General features: G+C 45.3%; 1 protein-coding gene across 1 annotated transcript; it reads right to left on the minus strand.

Moving 5' to 3' along the window:
- Window positions 1–6247: 6247 nt before the first annotated feature.
- Window positions 6248–24623, minus strand: APPBP2 (amyloid beta precursor protein binding protein 2). The gene is made up of 13 exons (XM_014881183.2): window positions 24429–24623; window positions 15805–15893; window positions 14954–15105; window positions 14325–14448; window positions 10125–10293; window positions 9403–9492; window positions 8914–8981; window positions 8727–8832; window positions 8309–8433; window positions 8085–8170; window positions 7583–7773; window positions 7028–7193; window positions 6248–6825 (listed from the first exon to the last, which is right to left on the minus strand). The coding sequence occupies exons 1-13, from the start codon at window positions 24567–24569 to the stop codon at window positions 6572–6574; spliced, it is 1761 nt and encodes a 586-aa protein (XP_014736669.1). The 5' UTR covers window positions 24570–24623; the 3' UTR covers window positions 6248–6571.
- Between the last annotated feature and the right edge of the window lie 157 nt (window positions 24624–24780).

Here is a 24780-nt window from a genome sequence, read left to right on the forward strand (position 1 = left end):
TCATAGCAACAAGCCACAGCCCAGCCAAATGAAAATTCTGTTATTTCAAACCACGGGATCTTATTTATGATGATCCTGGAGATCTCTGAGAGTTGTGCATCAACACCAAAACTGGCTTAAGGCTCTGGAAGTACCAGACCTACCTTTAGTACATCATTCCTCTTGTATAAACCACAGTCATGGAAGAGCAGCTTTTGGAGGAGGCAGCAGCTGCTCCTTTCCTTGCTGGGGCAGAAACTCCTGATCCAGGGAGTTGGCAGGGCTGGATCACCACTGGGCTCGATAATGCCAAAGGTTTTTTCCAATCTGAATGGTTCTGGGATTCTGAATTACTCTGGCTAGGCTTTGGGGCTGGCCACATTTGATTCACGGTTCAATCCAGGCTTTAGGAAGCATCAGAAATAGCAATAATTTGGCCCAGAAATCTTTCAGTGTGACCAGTAAAGATCCCAAAGGTCCTTCACTCCCACGTGCTGGAATGAGACAGCTGGGTGGGGGCTCAGTTAATGCCTTCAGCTTTGAACCCAAGCAAGACAAAACCCTCCTAGACCACTGTGAGAGACCATCCTGAGAATCAGGACAACAGACTTCCTTTTAAAATGTGGATCCCATCCCCGAACTTGGGCAGGGGCCTGGGATTCCTGGCTGTGCTGCCCTGGACACAGCCCTGTCCTTGAGAAGGTGTTGTGTCACCCTCCCAGGGCAGCAGAGCACACACTTGTGTGGTGCAGACCTGGATCATGAGGAATTTTCTCTGGATAACAGAATAATTCCTCCAGCTAAAGGTAAACCCAGTGTAGGAGTGCCTGTGGCTGCTTTAGGAAAACGCTGTCTGCCCTCAAAGTGTCACACTGATTCAAGAGGGAACTGAGCAAGATTAAAGGCTGCTCAGTTGGATTATCCCACATTTTTTCCAGTAGAACTTGAGGTGACATAGAAACGACAGGAATGCTTTCAAGGAAAACTGAGCTCTGCCAGAAATAACCTCAGTTTCCTGACCAGGTGATGTGGGCAGAGGAAAGATTTCACCTTCCAGGGTTCCTGCTCCAAGCACGATCAGGAAATCTCTGGAACAAACTACAGGATGCAATGTCACAGGGATTACCTTTCCTGCTGCTGGATTTTAGATGGCAGAGGCAGCTTTTGGTGCTCTCCCCAAAAATCAGCAGAACAACCTCGTTCATATCTCAGTTTTCCCTTCACCTGGACAGAAGTTTCAGGGTTGCTGCTGTTAATTCTTCCTTCACACCAGCAAACAATGATTCTGGAATCTCCTGTTATTGGCTTGTTCTTGGCAGTCTGGATCCAGCACACCCCAATTGTCATTTCTCTGAGGAAAAGGGGAAGAGTTGAGAAAGCTGCAGGAGCACACACAGACACCAGGGATATCCATTTCCATTCATGGATTCAGAGCTGGCACTGCCACAGCCCCGGGGACTCCAGGGTCACCCTCGTGGGCCTGACCTGGGCTCTCAGAGCCAGGGGAGTGTTCGAGGACATTTTGCCTTCAAAAATGGAAATCTCAGCCCTGTGAGACAAGGGGAGCTGAGCACAGCTGGGGAGCTGCAGGTCACTCAAATGACACAAACCTGGTTTAAAAATAAAAGCCCCAGAAATTCTGATTTTAACCCACTCTGTGCTCAGGCAGCCACACGAGATGCTTTGGTGCTGCCAGTGCACCCTTGCAGGAGAGAATTTGTGTTCCCCTGGATACTTTAGGGAGAAAAAAAGACCAAGAAGCAGGGAAGGATTCAGGAAGGACTTGGGAAGGATCCACATCTTGCAAGCACCACGAGCTCCCCCCTCCCTTTGTCCCCATTGCACAGGTACCAACAGGAGCCCCATCCATAAGGATTTACCCCAAGGGCAGGGATTTCCCCTCCTGGCAAGGACAGGCACTGAGGGAAGGGAAGCTGTAACCAATTCACTGCAGATACTCCAGGCTGCGGGAACACTCTATTTATTAGGTCAATATTTCATCTGAGCAATACAGTTACAGAATATCACAATGCTGGTTACAAACATAGGATGGCTCCGTGGGCACGAGGGGAGGAGTGGGGTACGAAACCTTCGTCCTGACACCACAGGGAGGGGGCTGCAAGGTCTAGGAATGAGCAAGATACTTTTATATAAATGAACGTGGCACTACAGGTGGAGATTGTGGTTTAGAGGTGGGTTTGTGTAAGTAGTTCAATTTATACAGTTATACAGTTCAAGCAACATCTTTTTTTTTTTTTTTAATGCTATTAAATTAAAATCCCCTGTAGTTCAATAAAGTATAAAAATAGTACTGAACCTGGTAATATTCAATAAAATGTAGAATTCATTCACATCATTAAGTAGTAAAGAAATTGTAAAGTTGTAGTTACCATGGCAACATTGTTTCCCAGAAAGGAATATACAGAAAAGAAAAGTTACACATATGGTACCTGCGACGAGTAGTTAGCGATCCAACACTGAACTTGTGCACCACAAACCAAGTTTCTAAATATCTCTATATATTTATATAGTATATATCTTTTTCATCTTTAAATTTACTTTTGAAAAGAAAAAAAAAAATGTGCACTTCAACAAACTCACTAAGGCCACTCATGCTATAGATACCGAGGATTGCAAGGAGTAGTGGAATACCAGACCCTAGAGCACACACTTTACACCACCCAGGGACACCTGTGTCACTGCCCAAAACGTTCCTGAGATTTAGGGACAAAAGCATTCCCAGTGCTGCCGATTCTTTGCAGGTATTGGAATTTATTTCTAGAGAAAGGAAATTTTCCCCACTTCTCCCCCCAAGCCCTCCCGGGGCCCAGAGGCACAAGGGCCCCAGGCCGGGAGTGTCAAACACACCCCACGATCAGAGGCAGCTTTGAGCTGACACTGGCCAGGAATTTTCTTATGAGGGAACAAGGACTTGCAGATAAAATCGGGTTCTGCACAGGCAGCAGAAGCAAGGACCTGCTGAAAGGTTGGTGGCAGCAGCACCTGCCCTGCAGTCCCAGCTGGGTCCAGCATCACCTTTGCCAACAGCTTCCCCTGCCTGAGGCACGGTGAGTTTTCCTTCCCGTGCTCCCCCACACTTAGGACTGAAAAAGGGAATGAGCTTCAATGTGCATTTTGTACCATGAAAAGCAGCAATGGCACCTCGAGCAAACTCCCCCCTCACTGATCCAAACAACCTCACACTGAAAGTAAAATATTGAGGGTTTGACTTCATCAATAGCGAAAATAATTTACCTTAAGGTGGCACCCGTGCTCACCACTTGCACCCAGTGACTCTAGGGGTGATTCCTTTACTCACCTTCGAGGAAAAGACGCATTTCACAGGATTTCCACTCCCACGTCTGCCCTTTCACTGCCAGCACCAGACAGCCCCTGCATGGGTGTGTTGTGCGTCTAGAAAAGCCAATCATTCATTCATTCCTGGATCGATGTTCCACCGTGCCAGGCCCCCACCCCAGCACTGACCCAGCTCTGCACGGAAAACCTGCCCTGGGCTACGGCAGGAGGGGAGAGAGGAGCCACGGGGCACTGGAGAGCCCCACGGGGGGAGAACAGAGGGAACTGCAGCTCCTGCTTTCAGCTCTGCCCGAGGCACAGTGGGGCAGGACTGGAGTCAGGCTACAACATCCACCCCAACGAGTCCTTTACCTGCCTCTGGCACCATCCCAGCAGCTTCCCACTCCTCAAAAAGCATCAAGCAAACTGCAGAGCAGAGAGAGCAACAGAAACAGCAGCACAACATCCCAAACAGGCTCCAGGTGCCAACACAGAACTTTCCAAAACAGCTCCATTTGGGAGACACAGAACCAAACCCCCACGGGGCCAGCTCTGTGCAGTCCCAGCCACCAGTGCAGGTCCTGTGCAGGGGCAGCAGCGCTGTCCCTGCAGCTGCAGCATCATCCTGGCCCCCCCCAGGCTGCAGCAGTGGCAGCAATCAGCCACAGCCACTCTGCTGCAAAGGGCCCTGCCCTGGCACGATGGAGCTGCAGGAGCTCAGCCCCAGCCAGGAGTCCCTGCAGGCACAAGAGGAACGCGCTGGAGCCCTCAAGGATCAGCACAAGAGCCCTTGGCCAAGTTCCTCTAGCAAAGGGATTCCCAGGGAGCTTTAGGACCTTCCTTCCCTCCAGCCCAGCTAATGAACAGAGCTGAGGCAGCTTTGGGAAAGGACAAAGAGGAGCAGCCAGCAGAGCTGAGACTGAAACCACCAACAAACTGCAGGGACACGTCTGGAAGCACAGCTCCCCCAGGCTGCCCTGACCCAAACGGGGACACAAACAGGGCTGGAGCAAGAGCAGTGAGTGGCTCATGCAGGCCCCTGACTGCTGTCAGTCTAACAATGCTCCTCAGCACCAACACAAGCCCAGAGCTCGGGGATTCCTTAGCCAAAAGCTGCAGAGCCAAGACTGGGAACACTGAGTGGATAAATGATCTCCAGCCCATGTCAGTGTAAACTCACGTGTCCAGCTGGGAGCTCTAACACCTCTGCAGGACACAATCACTCAGGCTCTTTAGGACAGCTCTCAGCCACTTTCCTGCCCAAGTTCTGACACTGTTACATACTTCGTTTAACTTTAAATAACTTTTAACAGGACTTAAGAACTCTATCACTTGTCAGTGCCTTGGGCATTCAGGGAGAAGAAGGTTTTGCCTTGTATAGCTGAATTTGTCTGTAGCTCCTACACAGTCATAAACAAAAACTGCTATAAATAAATCACATTTTAAATCCACACATAACTGAGTTGGATTTGCACTGAGCAGCTGTTGCAGACACACTGCAGTTAAGTCCTAATACCACAGGGGGTTTTATGCAAATAACTTCTTTTCACCTCAGTGAAGATATTCTAAGTATGCAATCATTTATCTGCATTCACTAATTATGTCACATTGCATTTTAAAGTTGATATTACTCAGCCTTTCCCCCCCTAAAAAAACACTTGAAGGCACCAAGATATGAACTATTGGCCTGTAAAATTTCACTTCTTAGAAGAGCCATTAAGCTCCAAGTCATGTCCAAAACCTCTATTTCTTCCCTGAAGATCATCCAACACCTTTCCCTGCCACAAACCTCATAAACCAACAAAAAAACAGACCCCAAACAGAACATCCAGTCCTGTGGGAAGAGCCAGCTGAGCCCTGGCTGTGACTGGCCAAGGTACAAACCCTGAAAAGAGGGGCAGAGAAACCCCCGAAGGGACAGAACCCACAGAATCCCAGAGCCAGGGCACTGCTGGCAGAGCTGAGGTAACAGCAGCGAGTCAGTTCTAGTTTGTGTTACACAGACTTTCAAATATCAGGAATAAAACAAACCCCAAAACAACACCCAAACCCACACAACCACACAGCCCCCAACAGAAGAAGAATTAAGACAAGCTAGTGAGAGAGGCATTCTCAGAGGGTCTGTACAGCTGAGCTCTGCTTCGTAAATTAACGTAAGGAATCGTTTCTGGTTTGTACTCTTGTTTAATGTAGAAATGAAGCATCACAAAAAAAAAAAACCTGTTGTGCTTTTTGGCATTTTCCACTGACCCCTGTGAACTGTACAGTAAGTTATGTTCTCCAGAAACAGAAAATGGAACTGGATTGGAATACAAAACTCTTCACTGGTATAAACAAGGTATGGCCTCCGTTAGCAGAGCAAGAGCCCACGGGACAGGAAAGGAGGAGTGGCTGCAGCAGAGTGGAGCATGTGGAGCTGTGGCACTGCCAGGAATCTCTGCAGAAGCTCACTGGGTACAGACAAACCATCAATTCACTTCCTAGCTCTGGATCTACCACATGGATATCATTTGCACTGATCAGACACCTAAATGAGAGAGTTCTACTGTCAAAGTGAATGCAGGGGCAGAAATATTAAATTAAAGCCACTGGTCCAAAACCGGTTTCTAGCAGGCTGGTCCACTCTGGTGTCCTGGTCCTGCTCAGGGGGAGCACTGGTGGTGGCACTGAGGACACTGTGGTTGCTGGTCTATGGGATCTGCACTGGTCCAGTTCAGGGCATCCACAACAGCACAGGTGGCACTCAACGAGGGGATGGTGCTCTCCAGAGTGGGTCTTTGCCACTTCTCTTGGTAAGGCAGCAGCCAAGGCCAGCACATCCTCCCTTTGCTGGCTATTTACCATGAGCTTTGCTACAGTGATACAGCAGCAAGACCTTTCTCCTACAGCTCCTCAGAGTACAGCTTTTGTTCTCTCTGATTCAGCAGAAAGCTCTCGATGAAACCTTCCATCCGTAATAAGAATGCAACTCTTTTGAACTCAAACAGTTTTATTTAATGTTTTCTTGCAGACTTTCTGCAAAGTAGCTTCTTTTGAAAGAAGAGAGAAAGAAGGGGTTTTGTTTTTTTTTTGGGGAATACCAAGTTAAAAATGTGAGCCGAACTAAACATGCCATACACATGCTGAGAGGAATTTAACACACATTCATCCGTATGGGCACTCTTCAGTAGACTGGACCAGTGTTTCAATGCAAATTCCAGCCCCCAGAGAACTACATGGTTTAGATTTCACAGTATGACTTTTCCCCCTGTAACCTGGGGGAAAAAACCTTAACTGGTTATAATTGACCAAGTTCTTAGCTGCTCTGTCCATCGAGGTTCTGAGACATCAGAAAAGACTGGACCACTTCTTCCGTGGACTGGGGGCTGGTGCTGACGTCCTCCAGCGCATCCGTGACCGAGAACTGCCGGTCCCGCAACCGGTTCCAATTGGCCAAAATGTTGTGGTACTCAAACACCTTCTCATAATTGCCAATGGAATTGTACAGTTTAATGAGACCTCTGTAATCGTATTCAAGTCCACTGTATCCTTCACCAAAAAGCTTCTTTCCTAAAGAAACCCAAGAGAAAAAAAAAAAGAACCAAATTGAGAGGTAAAGTATCCATGGGCTGCATCTGAGCTCTCAGGTTATTGTTACCAACAAAATTTGCCTACGTTCTCCACTCATGTTCTAGCCATAGAATGCTGTCTAGAGACTAACAGCCAAATTATTTTCTAAAAACTTCAACTGAAGTTTGCTGCAGCCACTTACCAATTGCTATGGATCTCAGATAAAGCTTTTCAGCATTTTCATACTGGTTCATGTCATAGTTGTAGAGGGAGGCGAGGTGGCCCACGGAGAGGGCGACTTCATAATCCTCCTGCCCTAGGAGCTGCTCCTTGATCTGGATGGCCTTGATGTGCATTTCCTCTGCTTCCTGTCAGGGCCAGATTCACATAGGTCAGTCAGGTAACCATCCACCACACCAGAAAAAGAAGGGAAAGTCAGTTTAAAGAAACTTAACTATGTAGCAGCTCAAACAGTAGCATTTTGTAGCAGGCAAAAAGTAACAAAGCCAAACATAAACCAAGTTCTCCAAATTCTTCAGCTGAGTGTATCAGCAGCACCAAGCTGTCACCCTCTGGGGGCATCATCCATCTCCATGCATTATATTTGCACAAAGCTTTTGGGGTGAATGATAAAGCACAAGTTCTCCAAGCACAGAACTACCAACTTGTTCCACTTGGATTGTGGAACACTGAAAGCCCTCATTTGCAGTGAGATTTCAGCTGCCTTGCAGATTTTAGGTCAGGAGTAAAGCCTTACCTTGAACTTCCTCATGGACTGATACAGTCTGCCCAGGTTGCCGTAGTGTTTGGCTGTCTGCACGTTGAACTCCCCAAAGGCTTTTTTAGCCAACTGGAGCGAGGAGAGGTGCAGGTCATGAGCCTCCTGGAGCAGCCTCTGCTCTGTCTCCTTGTTGTGACAGTCTATGGCAATCTCCTCCAGGATAAGTGCTGGGGGCAGGAGACAGGAACTGTTACTGTGCCCACACCCAGCCGTGGGGACACAGCTCACCAGGCTTTGTGCCTGTCACAAACTGCTTCCACAATGCTGTGTCAAGCTCCCAACACTTGTTTATATTCTGTCATTTCATCCCCCCACTCCAGCTCATCTAGCTAAGTTGTTTTGGGTTTTTTTTTTTTGGTATTTTACAAGTATAAACAAAAAGGACTACAAACATCTCCACTGAAAAAGACAACTCAAGCTACATTGCCTGGGAGGGACCAGATGAACACATTCAAATTATGCAAATAAAGGGAACTACCTTTAACTCTCTTTGAAGAGGCCAAAAGGAGATGGTCTTCTGGGAGAATGTGAGTGATAATGCCAATAGCACGTTCAGCATGGAATCTGAGAGAGTCGAAATAAAAAATTCAGGATACGTTTATGTACACCAGCAGTTGACTGATAAAAAAATTAGAAATGTGAATGCAATGAGCATTTTTCTTCATTTACAGCAGTAACTGTGCTGCTGTGTGTTGTACTCACAGTGCATTGTCAAATTTCCCAGAGCTGTACTGGTGAACATACGAGGAATAGGCCAGGTCTTCATGAGCTGTAGCTACGTGGATGTTTTTACCTCCAAATACCGACTGCCGGATATCGAGCGCTGTCTGCAAGGGTTCCAAAAATACAATTTCATCAGTTAACACAGAAAAAAAAACCCCAAATTCATCTCCATGATCAATCTACTGGCTCTGAAATTCTCTACATATGAGACACTAATTATATGAAAGACATGAGTCAGAGGAAGACAAAGAAAGCAAAACCCCATAGCTGGCGGTGTTCAGGGTTTTTTTTAAACTTCATGATTGCAGTAATTAAATCAACTATTCTCTATCTCCATGAATTAACTACAACATCTGAGAGATGAAAAACATCAAGAGAAACAAGTCCTGCTGCCTACCTGATAGATGGCAACAGATTGGCAGATATTGTCTACGTTGAGCAGGTAAAATCCATAGTCTAGTAGTGTGTCAGAGTATTTGGGGTGCTTGGCTCCAAAATGTTCCCTGCACAAACACACTCCTGTTACAAACTGGGGCGAGCTGAGCACAATTTTAGAAGGTTTTTTTTTCTGGAATGGGCCTTACCTGGCAAGGTACACAGCGTGCTTTATGAGCTGCTCAGCCTTCTTGAACTCCCGTTTCACCACACAGGCCTGGGCAGGGAAGGGAAGCACGTGAGCACTCACAGCTCCAGACTCTGCCACTCTCACTGTGGTTTTTAATTTCAAAATACCATTGTGGCTATTAAAGGACTTATTGGTTATTTAAGAAAAGGAGCACAGCATTACTAAACTTATTTTATCCTGCCTGACTGAAGGGTTTGCTGTACCAGTCCAGATCCAAGAGGGACCAGAGCCCTTCCAGGGAAGGGTAACATTGTCACAATGGTCACTTGTGCAGCTCTAACTCAGTTTCAGAGAGACACAAATAGAAACAAAACTCCCATCCACTCTAGGACAAACACAAACAACAACCCTCAGGGCCCCTGAGGAGAATTCTGGAGGTAACAGCCTCTCCTCAGCCATTCCTGGCAGTGATTTGGTACCCAAAGCAAGGGGGAGATTTTAGATTCACCTTTGATGCTTGTCGTAGCACATCCACCACAACTTTTACAGGCAGCCCAACTGTGATCTCCTTCATGGCTTCTATGCACCACTTATAGGCCTGTGGGACAGAGAGGCACCAGCACAATGAAGCTGGAACTTCACAACATTGGAACATTAAGAAAAAAATATTACCTGCCTCTGAAAAGCTGGTTATTTACATTCCAAAATTTAAAATACACAGTTTGATTGCTTATGTGTAATGAATTGTCCAGTTATGTCTTAAAAGACAGACTTAAAAAACACTTTTAAGGTTAACAGTGAATATGTAAGTATTCTATATTAATCTAAGGTTTAGAATATTACAGTGACTTTTAGGATAGAAGAGGTATTTTATAATCTTTAAGCAATTCTCACAATTCCCATTGTGCAGGGGTTAAAGGAAAATCAGTTTATGGAGTAGTTACACTTCAGACTGTTTTACAAACAGGTGCAAAGACTGTTCTGCTATTCATTTTCAATTATTAAAATAACCTTTCATAATATTTCATTAACAGGTGGCCAACACATATGGGCAAAGTTATCCATGTTACATTGGTCCAAGTGCTGTGAAGAGACCACGACATGCAAACAGCAGCAGATGAACGAATTCTTGCTGTGGCAGTGGCACACAGACCCCAGGAGAGCAGCAGCAGGAGTGCTGAGGCCCGTGCAGGGGGTGGCAGTGCCAGGAGAGGCCCCAGCCTGGCTCACCTCGTCGTAGTGGCTCTTGGCGAAGAGCAGCGCGCAGAGCTCGCCGTACAGCGCTGCCTTGTTGGCCTGCTGCCCGTGCTTGGCCAGCTTGTCCATGTACGACTGGGCCAGCTTGAAGGTCTCCTCTCCCAGGTGGTACTTGCAGTTACCATTCCGAACGTGCAGCAACCTTGGGGGATGCAGAGAGAGCTGCTGAGGGAGCTGGAGGAGCCTCTGCCTGCAGCAGCACCAGGGAGCTCCTGGGGCACACTCAGGGCTGGAGCCCTGCCTGGGCACAGGGCAGGAATTTCTCCTGCTGGAGATGTCACAGGATTTTACCTATTAATACAATTCTGCATTGAACCATTCTGGTGTGCTGCCTCTGTGTGTTATTTTCTATAAAGTCCATTCTTCCCAATGCTGGTGCAATTTCTCTCCCAAAGCCCTGCCCGACAGAGTCTGAAATCCCTTCCCAAAGGGTGGAACCTCAATCAGCCCCAGTAAGTACAACACAGCTCATTTTCCTGCATCCCTACACTTTCCTCCCAAAAACTCTGAGTAGCTCCAAGTGGGCATTTTTGTGCTTTGGGGCTTGGGGGAGGTCTTCACATAAGATTTAGTCACATCCATTCCACACGAGATCCAGCTCCCCCAGGACAGACCATTTTATTGACCACAACTCAAACACCCCCTGCTCTTCCCTCTCCTACCCTGCTGCCTTCCCATCTGAAGGATCAACACCCAAACACAGCCAGTAACACCCAGCACTGGTGAAACCTACTCCTGTTCCTCCAGAGAAGTAACAGTTCCAGCTTGTGGCACTTATTACAAATAAAAGAATTTGTGTATTAGTGCAGGCTGATGCTCACTGGCTTTCATCAGGTGAATTTACAATGGATGTGTTTTGATATTCCAAGCCTCAAGGGCAGAGCTGGATTCCCAGCCAGGGCAGCTGCTCCTCCTCCATGGCAAACACCTGCCAGGGAGCAGACATGGAATTTTGGTGAATTAACCTCCCCTGTCCCTGCTGGAAATGTGTCATTAGACAGTGAGTAACAGACTGAGAACACCAGGCAAGGCTTGGGAAATCAGGGCAACAGCACAGGGAGAGAACTGCACAGAGGGAAGGGAAGCAGAATGTGAAGCTGCATTGCAAAGAGGCTCCAGCTCTGACTATGTGGGTTAATGCACAGGAACAGCATTCTAGTCCTGATATGATAGATTAGGATAAATCTGACAATCAATTGTTAAAGGGGAAGGAGTGAAGAGTGAAGTTTTTGCTCAGTTTCTTTTCTAAACCTGTTTCCACTTGCTCTAAGTAGAAATTGAAGCTACTGCAGTCATTCTCCTCAGTTCATCCTAAAAACCCAGCCTGTCCAATGCTGCCCTTCTGTTTCACACCCAAATGCATCACCAAACTCAAACAGTAAAAAGAAAGGAAATAAAGTCCCTGTTTTCCTAAGCAGGGCGTGAAGGCAAGCACACAACAGATGAGCATTTGCTGCACAAAGAGAACATCAAAAGCAAAGCCCTTCAAAACTCTGCAAAAGCTACAAAAACTCCAGCTCTCCAGTGGGAAACAGCACCGTGGCTCAACAACAGACAGCAAAAAGCAACACCCACATTTTTCCTTAAATAAAGCCTCAGAACCAAACACCATTTACAAGTGCACTGTGTGCCTGGTCACAGGAACATTCCAGCAATAAGAGACAGGCGTTATAAAGAAACGACAGAAGAATTAAGTAAACAGTTTTCCTAAAGAGAAAAAAAAAAAAACATTTTGCCGACACCATTCAGTTGGGAGCTGCTCTGCAACATCAAAATCACGGAGCCCAAATCCCATGTAATGGAATAAGCCAGTGGGGATAGCACTGCAATTTAGATAAGCTCCTGGGAAACATCATATCCAGTGTCTGGATGCTTCAGTGATAGTGTCTAGAAACAAAGAAATCTCCCCAAAAACCAAGCTAAACCTAAGCCAATCCTCTAGGATAAGCAGAGTTTATGTGATCCAGTTCTGAGTGGCAAAAAATCCTTTATTAATCCACAGGAATCTTAGGAGATAAAGCCAAGAGGAAGAGAAAAGGCCTCGGGACGTTTATGCTAATGGCTCTGAACCTCCTTTGATGTCTGCAATAACAGCTTTTGGGGACTAACCTCCCCCAACAAACTCAGCCTCTCAGAGCAGCTTAGGAAGTCTAAAACCACCAGAAGAAAACAACCCAAGAATCAGCCAAATGTGCAACAATGAAGTGGGAGAACCACGTATTTGTGTGATGCATTTGTACCTTATTGTTTAACACAGAATAATGACAGCAGGCAAACCAAAAGGAGCACCACACTCCCAGGAAAGCAGGGAAGCTCAGAGAAACCTCACACCTTCCCAGCTTCTCCACAGAATTTACTGCTGCCAGGACAAGGAAACACCCAGCTGAGCTTAAATAACACAAAACTTCACACTTTTAAAAACCGTTCTATTAATATTGCAATTCATTAATTCAACTTCCAGACATTTGATTTATTAGCTTTAGAGCAAGCACTTTTTAAAAGTGTGGTACTTTCACAAGACAGACTTGAATTTTGTTTCTTTAAAACTCCCCCAACTCCAGTGCAAGAGCCTCCAGCAGTGAGGATCAGGTGGTAGCAACACTAAGTTTATTCTCAAGCTGAAAAGCAGTAAACTGAGTATAACAACTGCACTCTGCCACATAAAGGTGTTTAGATTTTACAGATTTAGCCCTTCTCAAAGTGTTGACGTTCTTTCAGGTTGATACAACCCCAAACCAACGATGCTGAGTGTTTGGGAGATGCCAGAACAATTCCCACTCCCCCTGCTGCCCAGAGGGTGATGTCCCAGCAGAGCTCCCCGGGGAACAATGGATGTCTCTACCAAACAGAGCCAACAGCCCAGGTCAGAAGGGCTCATTCTAACACAGGACGCTTTCTTCTAGCACAGAATAAAAATCTCCTTTCCACACTATTGCCCAGCAGAGACAGTTCCCTTTTTCCCCCCTGCCTTTCTTTCCTTTCTTTTCATTTCTATTTGGAGAAGGTGACAGAGTTATTTTTAAGCAACTTCTCCAGCTCGCCAAAGAGCTTGATACAACGAGAAAACTTTTTTTAGATTAATTAGAAGGCAAAGGACCAAGCAGTAACTGTGGCTCTGTATCCATCAGTCCCCAGTTCTAGGAAGCTGGATACGTGTGCCCAGGCTCCTGGCACCATTTCTGGAATGGCAGCCAGCAGAACCAGGCAGAGCAGTGTTGCCATGGCCCTGGGGCTGGCACAGGACATCAGCAGCTCTTGGCAAAGCCTCTTTACTCTTCGTGTTTGCCCAGCCATAAACAAGATGCAGGGCTTTTTTTGGAGCAGCTTTCCAAACAAGTTTTGCTCTATATTCAGATAAATACAGCACATGCTTTGTTCTTTGTTACAGCAGCTAAAAAAAAAAAATTTAAAAAAATTCTACTTTAACTCTGCCCAGCAGCCTCCAGGTGCCCATGGGCACATCTGGAATGTGCAAAACCAGGCTGGTCATGGTGAGAGCAACAAAACCCAGCCAGCTCCTGCCTGCAGTTCATCACACCTCGACACACAGGGGGAAGAGCAACAGAGACCTCTGCCAATGAAATGTGAACCCCTGCAGGCCCTGAGGAAAACAAGGCAGCTTCAAAACTATAACAGCAAAAAAAACCCAAAAAACCAACAAAACACCTTTTCTAAATGTTTTCAGCTGTGGCTGGAAGTGCCCGCAAGAATTGGACATCCAGACCCAGAGCTAAGCACTCAGCATGGAGCAAGTTCTTTTGCTGCATCTGGGATCAGGAAAGGTAAGTTTGGCCTTAATTTCTGCTCAACTATATCTATTTTTGTTTGCATTTGGATTTGCCAAATTCTCTTTGTAGTACATAGAACTTCAGTAAAGTGCAGCACAGAACATTCTTTCATATGCAAAAATCCTCGAGAAAACAAGAACTGCTGGACCACTCTTATCCAGCAGTGTTACCCATGAGAGATCACACAGGACAGCAAAACACTGGGTTTTTTAATCCATTGTACTGTGCTGCCAACTTAGAAGCTGAAAATCCAGGGATTAGTGTAAAACAAGCACCTCCTGATCTTCAGCTCCAGCCAGGAAAGTGTTTTGGTGCAGCAGAACACCAAAGGAGCATCTGGAGCTGGATGGCTCCAAGGTTTCCCAGGAATTGAAGGTGAGCTCACCTCACACAACACTCCACAGCACGGAACCAGTGAAGGATTTCATCGTGGAGGGTGCACAGCTGAAGGCAGGAAAGGAAAACCTTCTCAGCATCACTGTACCAGCCTGCATCTGACAGGAACCCCCCTGCAAAAATCAGCAACAAACAGCAATTTGAAGAGCAAAACATTTTCAAGAGAAAAAGGGTTTGCTCAGGTCTTGCAAGATGATCGCTTATGTCAGACCTGCTTCTACAGACAGAAATCCTGTCAAGGTCAAACCCTCCTGACTGGAAAGGATGAAATGTAAGAGGAGAATTCTCCTACAGCTGACAGAAATAATACTTTGGTTTAGGATGGATTTTTGATATTACAGAGTTTCCCTACAGATTTCTGTCAAAAAAACCCCAAAACTTACCTACACTAAAATCATGCAAATACATCATCACATCTACAAACCAATTTCAACCTAAACTATTTGAACTAAAAAGTTTATACATTCTTAGCTATTATAATCCAATATATTTCTTTAAGACACCAAGTAGCTTTCTCAAAATTCCATTTCAGAACGGACAGTTCTTTAAAAAGAAAAAAATGTTAGATTAACTGAAGCTTGCAAGAGAGAAAGCAAAGAGCCCATGAGTAGCAGTTACCTAAAACAAAGCCAATCTGGATTGCTTTTTCTTTCACAGCAGCATCTGACTCTGCAATGTAGGAGCACCGTCTGCTGAAGGAATAGGCCAGGACAGAAGCAACCTTGACCCCATGGTCCATCAGAGCCTGGAAACAGTGATGGAGCAGATGTCTGCAACAAAGAGAACAGAATGTGGTTACACACGGAGGTTTGAAGGCAGTCAGTTGGTTCTCATGAATTCCAAGGACAGAAATGAAGCCCAAGCTCCCTCAAACCCGAAGCAGATGAGTCCAGGCCCCACCGTGAGGATGAGCTGATGGATCCCAGGTGCCGGGGGATCCAACACAAAGCCAGGGCACACAAAGTTCTCTGCAGGGGCACCCTGTGCTGGAAGGCAAACACAGGCTGCCCACACAGGATTAGAACTGGAAACCGTTTCCAGCTCAAACTCGGCAGGGAGAGGCCCCAGATCCCCCCTGCCCCAGCACTCGCAGACAAACGAGCAGCGATGGCTCCATTAACATCACACAGCCATGGGCACCGCGGGCTCAAGACTCCAAGCTCATCCCGGTTACAAAGAACCTGAGAGCCAAAACAGTCAAATTCTGTAACGCCAGAAATTTATCAATTTCATGACAGGAAAACTCCTCAAACTGGGGCAATCCTATCAGCTTCCCTCAGGATTTGCTCAATCAGCAGGAAATGGGTGCTGTGACTGCCACTCCCAGGGACTCTGGGCACCGATCTCTCTGTGTTGAGCAACTGGGGGGGATTTGCATCATTTGTTTTTCTTCATTTTGCCTTTTTTAACATCTCTTCCTAGATAGATTAAGAGTTGAAATGAGAATTATTATCTGTTAAAACACTCACCTTTTGTCTAAAGCTCGTAGCACCTTTGCAAAAACTTCTAGTTCACAAAATTCACTACCCAGCTGGCACAAGCGGCCCTGTTGGTAAAGCTGAAAAAAAAATCAGGTAAATTAATCTTGAAAATTAAGATTGAGTTATTCTGGGAAATTCAGTTTACTAGCAGAGAGCTTATGATGAAATCTAGAATTTAAAGCATTGAAATTCAGCAGGCTAAAAAGTAAGTTCCTTATCAGAAGATTTCACCTCAGGAGCACAATCTCAGTGTTAAAAGCTGAGCTATGAGAGGTCTATAAAAAAAATAAACTTAAAGCCACCTAATCTATGCATGCATTTCTGGGTGTTTGTGCACTCCTGCATCACCAAAACATTGCCTCATGAAAGCTACAAATACAAGACAAAAATCAAGAAACTACTGAAGTCAGCAAAAACTACAATTGACAGATTTGCTATCAAATGTTTTCAAGACATGTTTAAACAACACATAATCCAGGGCGCAGCAATGCAAATATATCAGATATAAATAAACCCAAACCCACAAGTTCTGCAAGAATTCACCAAAACCAGCAGTACAGACAGGCACCAGCCCTGTCCCCACTGACACCTGGGCTTCCACAGGTGATTCCCCCACCAACAAATGGGAAAATTGGAGTCTGGTCATGCATTTATTAAAAGCATTGCTTGTTTTACACCCACAGTGATTTGTGTCTGTAGATAAGCAAATTTATCAGCTGAGTTACTCACAATAAACCACGGGCAGCTGTCCATGCAGTGCATGGTTAAATTCTGTCCCATCAGGCTATAAATGCTATGGATTTACACAGGTACAAAGGGACTGTGCAAATAAATGTCAGAGAAATCCATTGTGAACTCTTAATTCCCATTATTTTAAAGGCCCTGACCCACAGATGAGCACAGGAGGGAACATGACCTAAGGAAGCATCACTCCACACCTGCCACCAGCAGTGCTTCAATGGAAATATTAATATTCCTCCCAGTTTTAATAATGCCTTAAAATGCTTCCAGTGATAAGCATCTGGTGCCTGCTTCACCTTTTTCTCCACAAACACTGGGAGCTGTGAATTAATATTCCAAACACAGCACATGAGAACATCTCCAGCCAAAAATGTAGTTCTAGTCAACTCTTATAAAAGCACACGACACTGGCTCTAGAGCACAGCAAATTTGTTATTTTAACAACACGACCTACAAAAAAAAAAAAATCTTCAAAAATATTTTGACCTAATAATGTCAATTGCCAGAAATGAATGTTTTTCTTTTCACTATCTATTTTGCTGGGGGAACATAAAAAAAAAAAAAAAAAAAAGGAAGTCTTTTAAAAAAACAGAGCAAGTTTGCATGCAAAGTTACTGCTCAGATAAAGCAGCGTGTCCCTGCACTTCAAAGGGATCAGAGCTCCTGCTGGAGCTGGATTCTCTCTGGCACTGAAGGAACAGCCAGTCTGCTGTATTTAAAAGCTACAGTCATGGTTAAATGTTCTCATTCCTTCAGCACAGCTGTCTCATAGTGAATGTTCTATAAAACCTGAAATGTATTTTCTGCAGTAAAAAAAAAAAAAAAAAAAAAGCTGTTTAAATTCTGTTTAAATTGCCTGGTATTCCATGCCCTAAGTGAAGGTGGGCTTCCATCAATAATTGATGAGATCGTTTGTGGAGGAGGCTTAGACACATCCCCAAAGCATTTGTAGAAGGATTTAAGGCAACCAAAAACACCATCACATTTCACAATGCTCAAGTACAGTATCACTCCCTCCCATCACCTTGCAAAATCCCAGAGATTCCTGGTTTATCAAAAATTAACCATAGTAAGACTTTTAAAAATTTATATATTTATGAGGTTACATAAACACTTCTTGTAAGGAGAGAATCCCTCTTACATGAGATTCTGGATCTGGCAAGGAGTAAATGGCCTGGTGGGCTGGGAGGGAGGGGAAGGTCCCACAGGACCCTCAGATTTGGAACATCAATAATTTCAGGCACATGTCAAGTTTGGCTCAGGCCCCAAAGTCCAAGCTGCGATTTTTCACTGCTCTAACTCGAAATACAACATTTTTGGGACTTTTACTACCTCTGTAACCCCTTCCCTCGACATACTGGCAAACATTTTGAGGAATTAACTCAGCTGGAAGCCTCTTGGAACTGTTGTGGCTGTTACAGCAACATTTTCAAACGAAATTTGACATGGAAATAGTGAGTATACATCAAACTGTGAAATAATTCCAGGAGATGCAGTAACACTCATGGAGAAGCAGTTGGGAGCAATGAAGAAATGATTTCCTTGTTAAAGCTTCAGAAAGACAGAATTCCTGACCACAGCCTTGCTACATAATACGAAAACAAAACAAAACTTGGAGTCAAGAAAAACATGTCCTGACATGAACACAGAGCTTTGGACTTCCAGAGAACTGTTCTGTTCTGAAGAGAGAATTGGCTTTTAGACACCAGCCTGACCTATTTGGAACCCACCAGGGATTTTTTTTTTTTCTTTAACTATGGAAAAATGACTCAAAGCCTGCAAGATGACTCCCAACTCCTTCAGCTCACACGTGAGTTGTGGCACTGAGGACAGGTATAAATTTAATATACAGGTGGATTATTACACACACACCCAATCCAGCTGCTGTGCACAGCTGTGAGAAACCCACAACTTAGATGTTAGGATCTAAGGTTGAATGTTCAATTGAATGTCCAGGTGGGTGTGTTACAAAAGCTGCACATTGTGGTGTCTCCAATTAAATAGATTAATGACATTGACTTGCAACTTTATTATATCATAATTATATTAAAGTTCTTTTCTTTCTCTCCCTGGGTAGACAAAACCCAAAAAACCCAAACTTCTCTAAACATAATAAAAAAATATATTTTTTAAATAATTTTTTAAAGCAGATGGGGATTAATTCCAGCCAGCTGTACAAGGATCCTCCAGAAGAGGAACTGAAGAAGACGCAATTTGAAAAATATGCTCCTGTTGCTCCAGTTTGGAAGAGAATTGAAAAACATGGATATTTCAGTAAGAATTACAGAGGAAATCCAAGAAGCTCCTCAGCATGTTTTGTAATGCCTAATAATGTAATATGGAGTACCAGGCCAGACTGGGGAAGGACAGTGTATCTAACAAAGAGCAGAATTTGGGAAAAAAGTTGGGCTGAAACCACCATCTTCCTTCCCCACTCAACAAGGAAGGAAAAAGTTTTCCTGAGTCAACAGGAATCAATCTGTTGACAAATGACTCATTACCAAAAATAAACAGTTGGAAATTTAGGTACATTCCATGCTTTTAAATCAATTTCAAAATCATCTACAAACCCTCTGGACAAGCACTGCTTCTACTGGATAATGTTTCAGGCATAAAAAACAAAACTCCAGCTCTCCTTGGAAAGCATAATGCCAACTACCAGGCTGATCTCAGATCTCAATCAAATAAATAATCAAGAAAAAAAAAAAATCAATGTTATTTAATGAGTATGAATTCAGAGACAGCTTTTAGGGCCCAGTGCTTGCACATCCCAAATGTTCCCTCCTGCTCTGCTCTCTGGACTCACACTCTGTTCCACAGAGTCCAGCACAAGGGATACAAAGCCTGAGCCTCACACACAATTCTCCTCAGGAACTGGGAAAACCCAGCCTGCTTGGAGCTCAATCAGCCCAGAGGAAATGAAGTGGAAATTGGAATTATTGTTCAGCAGGAGCTCAACACCTCTGTTCATGATGTGACCTCATTATCTCAATTATGATGAGTTCTGGTGTCTCAGACTCAACAAGGATACTGAAAAGGTAGGGAAGTTGGGAGATACCAGATGAGGAAACACAACCCAGAGTTAGAGGTTAAAAAAAAAAAAAAAGGCAGTCTGTGTAGCACAAGTCAGAAGACAAGAAGTTTCAAATCAGTAGAGACATAACAAGAAAAGACAGTTCAGTTCACATCTAAATTTAGACTACAGAAATAAGGCATGTGTTAATAATAATAACTGGCAAAAACTCATGAGGTAATGATTCTCCTTCACTGTGAGGCTTTAATTGGAAGAGGTGCTAGAAGGATCTGCTTTAAGCCCAGCAGCACTCAGAGCACACTCGGCTCCTGCCAGGTGACAGAGAGGTCGCACACGTGTGTGAAACCATCACACATTTCATTGCTGACCCCAAACACAGCGGGAGGAGGGGAGCTCAGTGCCTGGGGCACAGCAGAAGCCCCTCAGGGATTCTGGGATGCTCAGCTCCCTCAGCCTGTGCTGGTGACCTTGGCTGTTCTTCCCAGGCAGGGAAGCTCGGAACTGAAGCAGCAGCAAAGCCACACTTCATTTCAGGGGCAGCTCATCCTCCTCACTCCCATCAAATCCCCGGAGAACAAAGCCTTGGGACAAACTTGTTAAGGTCTGATGGACAGAAATGATGCTTCTAATGATTCTCCATCAGTAAACTCAACCTCTGCTGCAATGCAGACATCAGACATTCTGCTGCTTGCTGTCAACAGTCAGCAAATTCCTGTTTGTTCGTTTTCTTTGGTTCAAAGAATACCTGAAATTAACTGAAACCAAATTAATGTCACCTCCAACTGCTCCTGTGCTTAATGATCTCACTAGAAAATGTTCCAAGAACAAATCATTTTCAAGAAAAATCAATTGGAAGAGAAGCACACAATCCAGAAAAGACATTCCAAAGGGAAAATGAACATGGGATGAAGCTCCTTGTTAACCAACAAAAGTCCAAGATGAGGGTGGCACTGTGTGACTGCAACAAACACCTGCACAGAGAACACTAAAGCAACAAAGCACCTTGAGAACCAAAGCCACGAGATAATTATGCAAAATAGAGTCTAAAGCAGAGGCACAAAAGGGAAAGAACTGAAATCTGTACAAGACACTGACTAGAGAGTACAAAACCTGACTTCTGCCAACAAACTTAATTCTTTACAGAAACACTCTCCCTCAAAACTTATCCTCACCCCAACGATCTACAGAATATAAGAAGTTGATTTTTTTCAGGTTTTGGGTTTTTTTGTTATTTGGGTTGTTTTCGGTTTGTTGGGGTTTTTTTTGACTTGCAGTTTATTCCAGCTGTCACTACTTTTTAATATATAATTTTGGCATTTTGCTCATCTGCTGAATCTCAGTTGCATGAGATCCAGCACTTTTTTTTCCCTTTGGCTTCTAAAACCCACACACCCTCTCTCTCATCCTCCCCCCCCAAAAAAAAACAGGCAAGAGAACCTAACTAGTTTAACTAGGAAGAAACCCAACCAGGATATACACAAACCTGGCAAACACCCAAAGGAAACAAAGTATGATATGCTTGCACATTTTTATTCCCCCCCACCAGAGGCAGGTGTTACTTCTAACAATACCAGTTATTAAGCTCCCCAAAATACAGCTGTGATTAATAAGACATTGAAATATTTTGTAGTTCAAATGTAGGCTTGGAAATTTCCAGGATATCCTCACAAGCATCCTGCTCTGCCTCTTATTTTTCTAATGGTTGCAAGGAAAAGTCAAACAGTGCTTGAAAAAAAAGATATGCAGTGATACCGTGCTGAAGCAGAGCAGGGCTGTTCTTTTACCACAATCACGATTATTTGGTAGTGCCTTGTTCTGAGCTTTAGTCACTGTTTGAGAATGCCCCAGAAAGATAAATATGCTCAGTGTGAGGAACCTGCCTGTTCCTGTCACCTTGCAGCAGGACCCACAAGAACATCGTGCAGCTGCCCCAGACCCATTCCCCACTCAGCTGCAGAAGGCATGTCCCACAAGTTCACAATTCTGGGAGATGTAGAGCTAAAACAAATTGGATTCGTTAAGGAGTGGCAAATAAAGTGATGACAATAAAGCCAAACACTGGATTAGGGGGTGCCCTGGGGAACAACACCAAGACACTGCTGGTATTTTCTTCCCTTTCAATAGCAGCACATTGCCTGTCCCTGCTGCTCTATCTCACCTCCAGCTTCTGAATCTGCCTGGACACATTGGTAAACCTGGGCAAGCCTGGCAAACGTTAAGTTTGAGTGTTCATACCAACAAATTTGATAAAAACATTTCTGTATGGCCACAGACAAATAACATCCCTAGATCAAAATAAAAATCTAACTGGTACCACCTCTGTTTTTTGCAAAAATCACTGGCAGTTTCTCAAGTACCACAAACCAAGACTAATACATAGATAAATTAAATGTGAAAGATTGGAAGTGTTTTTTTTCCTTTTAATCATCACAGAATGAAAGTATTACAGGATACTAATAAATAATTGACACCCTCCAACACAGCAGCAATAAACACCATGTAACCAAACAAATATTTACAGGTCTTCTAGTCTCTCTTACTCCAAAGACTGTTAATAGCTTTGGAAATTCTACTTCTGCTTTAAGGAACTCAGTCAGAACATATAGAATATGGCTCACCATGATGAACTGGGATTTAATACCCACCAGATATTCAAAATAACTACCCAGAACCAAAACAGCAAAGCAAGCATCACACACACTGTGAGAGGGATGCTGTCCCAGCCTCGCCTCCCTCAGCCACCCCTGAATGACACTTTTGATGCTGTTGTCATCCAAACAGAGACTCAAGAACCAGTCACCACGTGTTCCACAGGTGCACAGAGAATCACAGCATGGTTTGGGAGGGAAGGGACCTTGAAGTAGCTCCAACCCCTGCCAAGGGCAGGGATGCCATTTTCTAGACCAGATCACTCCAGGCCCCATCCAAGCTGGTTGTTCTACACAGAAAAGATGACACTGAGGACATGGAAGCCCAGGCTACTCTTACAGTCACAGAACACTCACTGCAGGAATGGCCCAGTTTGGTTTATTCTGTATCAGGACATCCCATAGATGTGAGTTGGTAAGAGGAATATCAGTGCACCTTACACAGTTCAAAAACTCCAGTTGTGAAACACAGAAATTACAGGAAAAACAAGGAGGAATGGCTTCAAACTGACAGAAAACAGGTTCAGATTAGAAAAAGATGCCTGAGGTGGGTGAGGCCCTGGCACAGGGTGTCCCTGATCCCTGGCAGTGCCCAAGGCCAGGCTGGACAGTGGACGGTGTCCCTGCCCATGGCAAGGGTGGGATGAGATGGGCAGAAAGGTCCCTTCCAACCCAAAGCAGTCTGTGATTCCATGTAATCGCTGTCATTAACAGCTGCACTGTCCATACAGCACAAACACTGTTCTGGGGATAGGCACTTATCCCCTTTATTATCATCTGCCCAGCAAGATGACAAACCCAGGTCCCCAAGCTGAAGAAACGTGCTAGAGTCTCCTCAGAAATCAGATGTGCTGCTGGATCCTCTTCACCATGGAACAACTCCACGTGAACCTGATTCAAAGCAACCACTCAAGAGTGCTAAGAAAAGCACGAAAAGTCAGTGATCTATTAAGCTCACCTACAGATGAGTTTTTAAACAGCTGGCAATAACACATCCTTGGATATTTCTATCATCAGAAGGAGGTTTTGTTTCATGCTTTTAAAAGCCACAGAGCACCATCCTCTCACCTGAGTAAACATGAGAACAAGTAATGCCAAGGAAGTTTATTTGTCAATGGTCATACCAATTAATAGCTGAAAGTAACCCCCAAAATATTCTTCCACATTGTGATTTTCATATCTTTAGGCTTTAGCTGATGTGTCAATCAAATCATTATGTGCGAGCATGCTCATGTCATAAAAATGGGTTTCCATCCTTCTCAGCACCTAAGGCAGACATGAAATAACCAGGACACAGAAAATGCACATGCCTATTTCAATGCTAGAGAAGCAATTTTCCTGTCTCCAGTAAATGCTCCTACTCTCCATGTATGTGATGGGTCATTACCCTCGGTTCATAAAGATTAGTTTAAAGAATTATTTCATTTAAAAACTCCTAAGTTTTTAGAAATTCGCTGGCAGAGGAAAATCTTAGGTTTGTGGTGGTTTTTAAAGACATTGTTTCTTCCCTGATGAATGCTCATTTCCAGCTGTTCCTGCACATGAATGAAACGTCTGTTTAGTGGACAATAAGAAATTAATGGACCATCTCAGTGCACCTTTTACACCAAATCTGTATATTCCAGGGGCAGCTGAACGAGAAACAGCCCTTTCACCAAGGAATAATTTAATGCTAATAAACTACAGCATTAAACAACTGTCAGTTCTTTCCATCTGCCTCTTACCAGATCATTTATGCTAGACCACGGCAAAGTGCTCCCTCAACCACCGACATCACCTTGTCCAATACGTTAATACAAAAAAAAAAAAAAAAAAAAAAAAAAGGGAAAAGGAAAAAACACCTTCCAGCACAGCCAGCTTGGCCTCATCCTGCCCGCAATGCTCCTCAGTGGGGAGAAGCCCTTTCCCGCCGCGACCCCAAGGCCGGGCCCTGTCTCCGCGTCCCCCCCCGGGGGATCCCAGCCCCTCACCGCGGCCTCGGGGCGGCTCCCGGGGGCAGCCAAAGGCCCCGGCACGGCCCGAGCCCGGAGCCGCCGCTCCTCCGGCCCCGCAGGCCCTGAGCCCCCGGCTCGCCCTTCAGGCCGTGCCCAGCACCGGCGAGACCCCTCAACCAGGCCAGGCCCGGGCCGCTTCTCCTTCCACGTCCCGCAGGCCCAGCCGGGCCCGGCCCCGCTCTGCCGCCGCCGTACCTTGTAGTACACGTCGAACTGGATGTTCTCGGGCAGCGAGCGGATGTCGCGGCGCCGCGCCCGCCCGTAGCTGTCCACGACGGCCGAGATGGCCGTGTTGTAGAGCGTCTCGGGCACCCACTCCAGCTCCACCGCCGCCATCTTGGCTGTGCGGAGCCGCCTTCCCCTCCCTCCCTCCCACCCTCCCTCCGCCCCGCCGCCTCCCGCCCGCTCCGCCTCACGGGGCTCCCGCCGCTCTGCCCGCTCCGCCTCGCGCCCCGGGGCTACCGCGGCTCTCGCAGCCTAGCCCAGCCCTGCCCGCCTTACGGGGCTACCGCGGCCCTCCCAGCTCCGCCTCAGGGCGCTCCCGCAG

This window comes from Sturnus vulgaris, chromosome 21 (genome assembly GCF_052056855.1).
Source record: "Sturnus vulgaris isolate bStuVul1 chromosome 21, bStuVul1.hap1, whole genome shotgun sequence".
NCBI classification, from domain to species: domain Eukaryota; kingdom Metazoa; phylum Chordata; class Aves; order Passeriformes; family Sturnidae; genus Sturnus; species Sturnus vulgaris.

What these genes read in the sequence shown, in the direction of transcription:
- APPBP2 (XM_014881183.2), bottom strand. Translation starts at nt 24,569, where the DNA reads ATGGCGGCGGTGGAGCTGGAGTGGGTGCCCGAGACGCTCTACAACACG. An exon ending in AGTTCGACGTGTACTACAAG is followed by an intron (nt 15,894 to 24,428) that starts GTACGGCGGCGG and finishes TTTTTTTTTCAG; the next exon opens with CTTTACCAACAGGGCCGCTT. An exon ending in AATCTGTTGCCATCTATCAG is followed by an intron (nt 8,434 to 8,726) that starts GTAGGCAGCAGG and finishes GAACCCTTGCAG; the next exon opens with ACAGCGCTCGATATCCGGCA.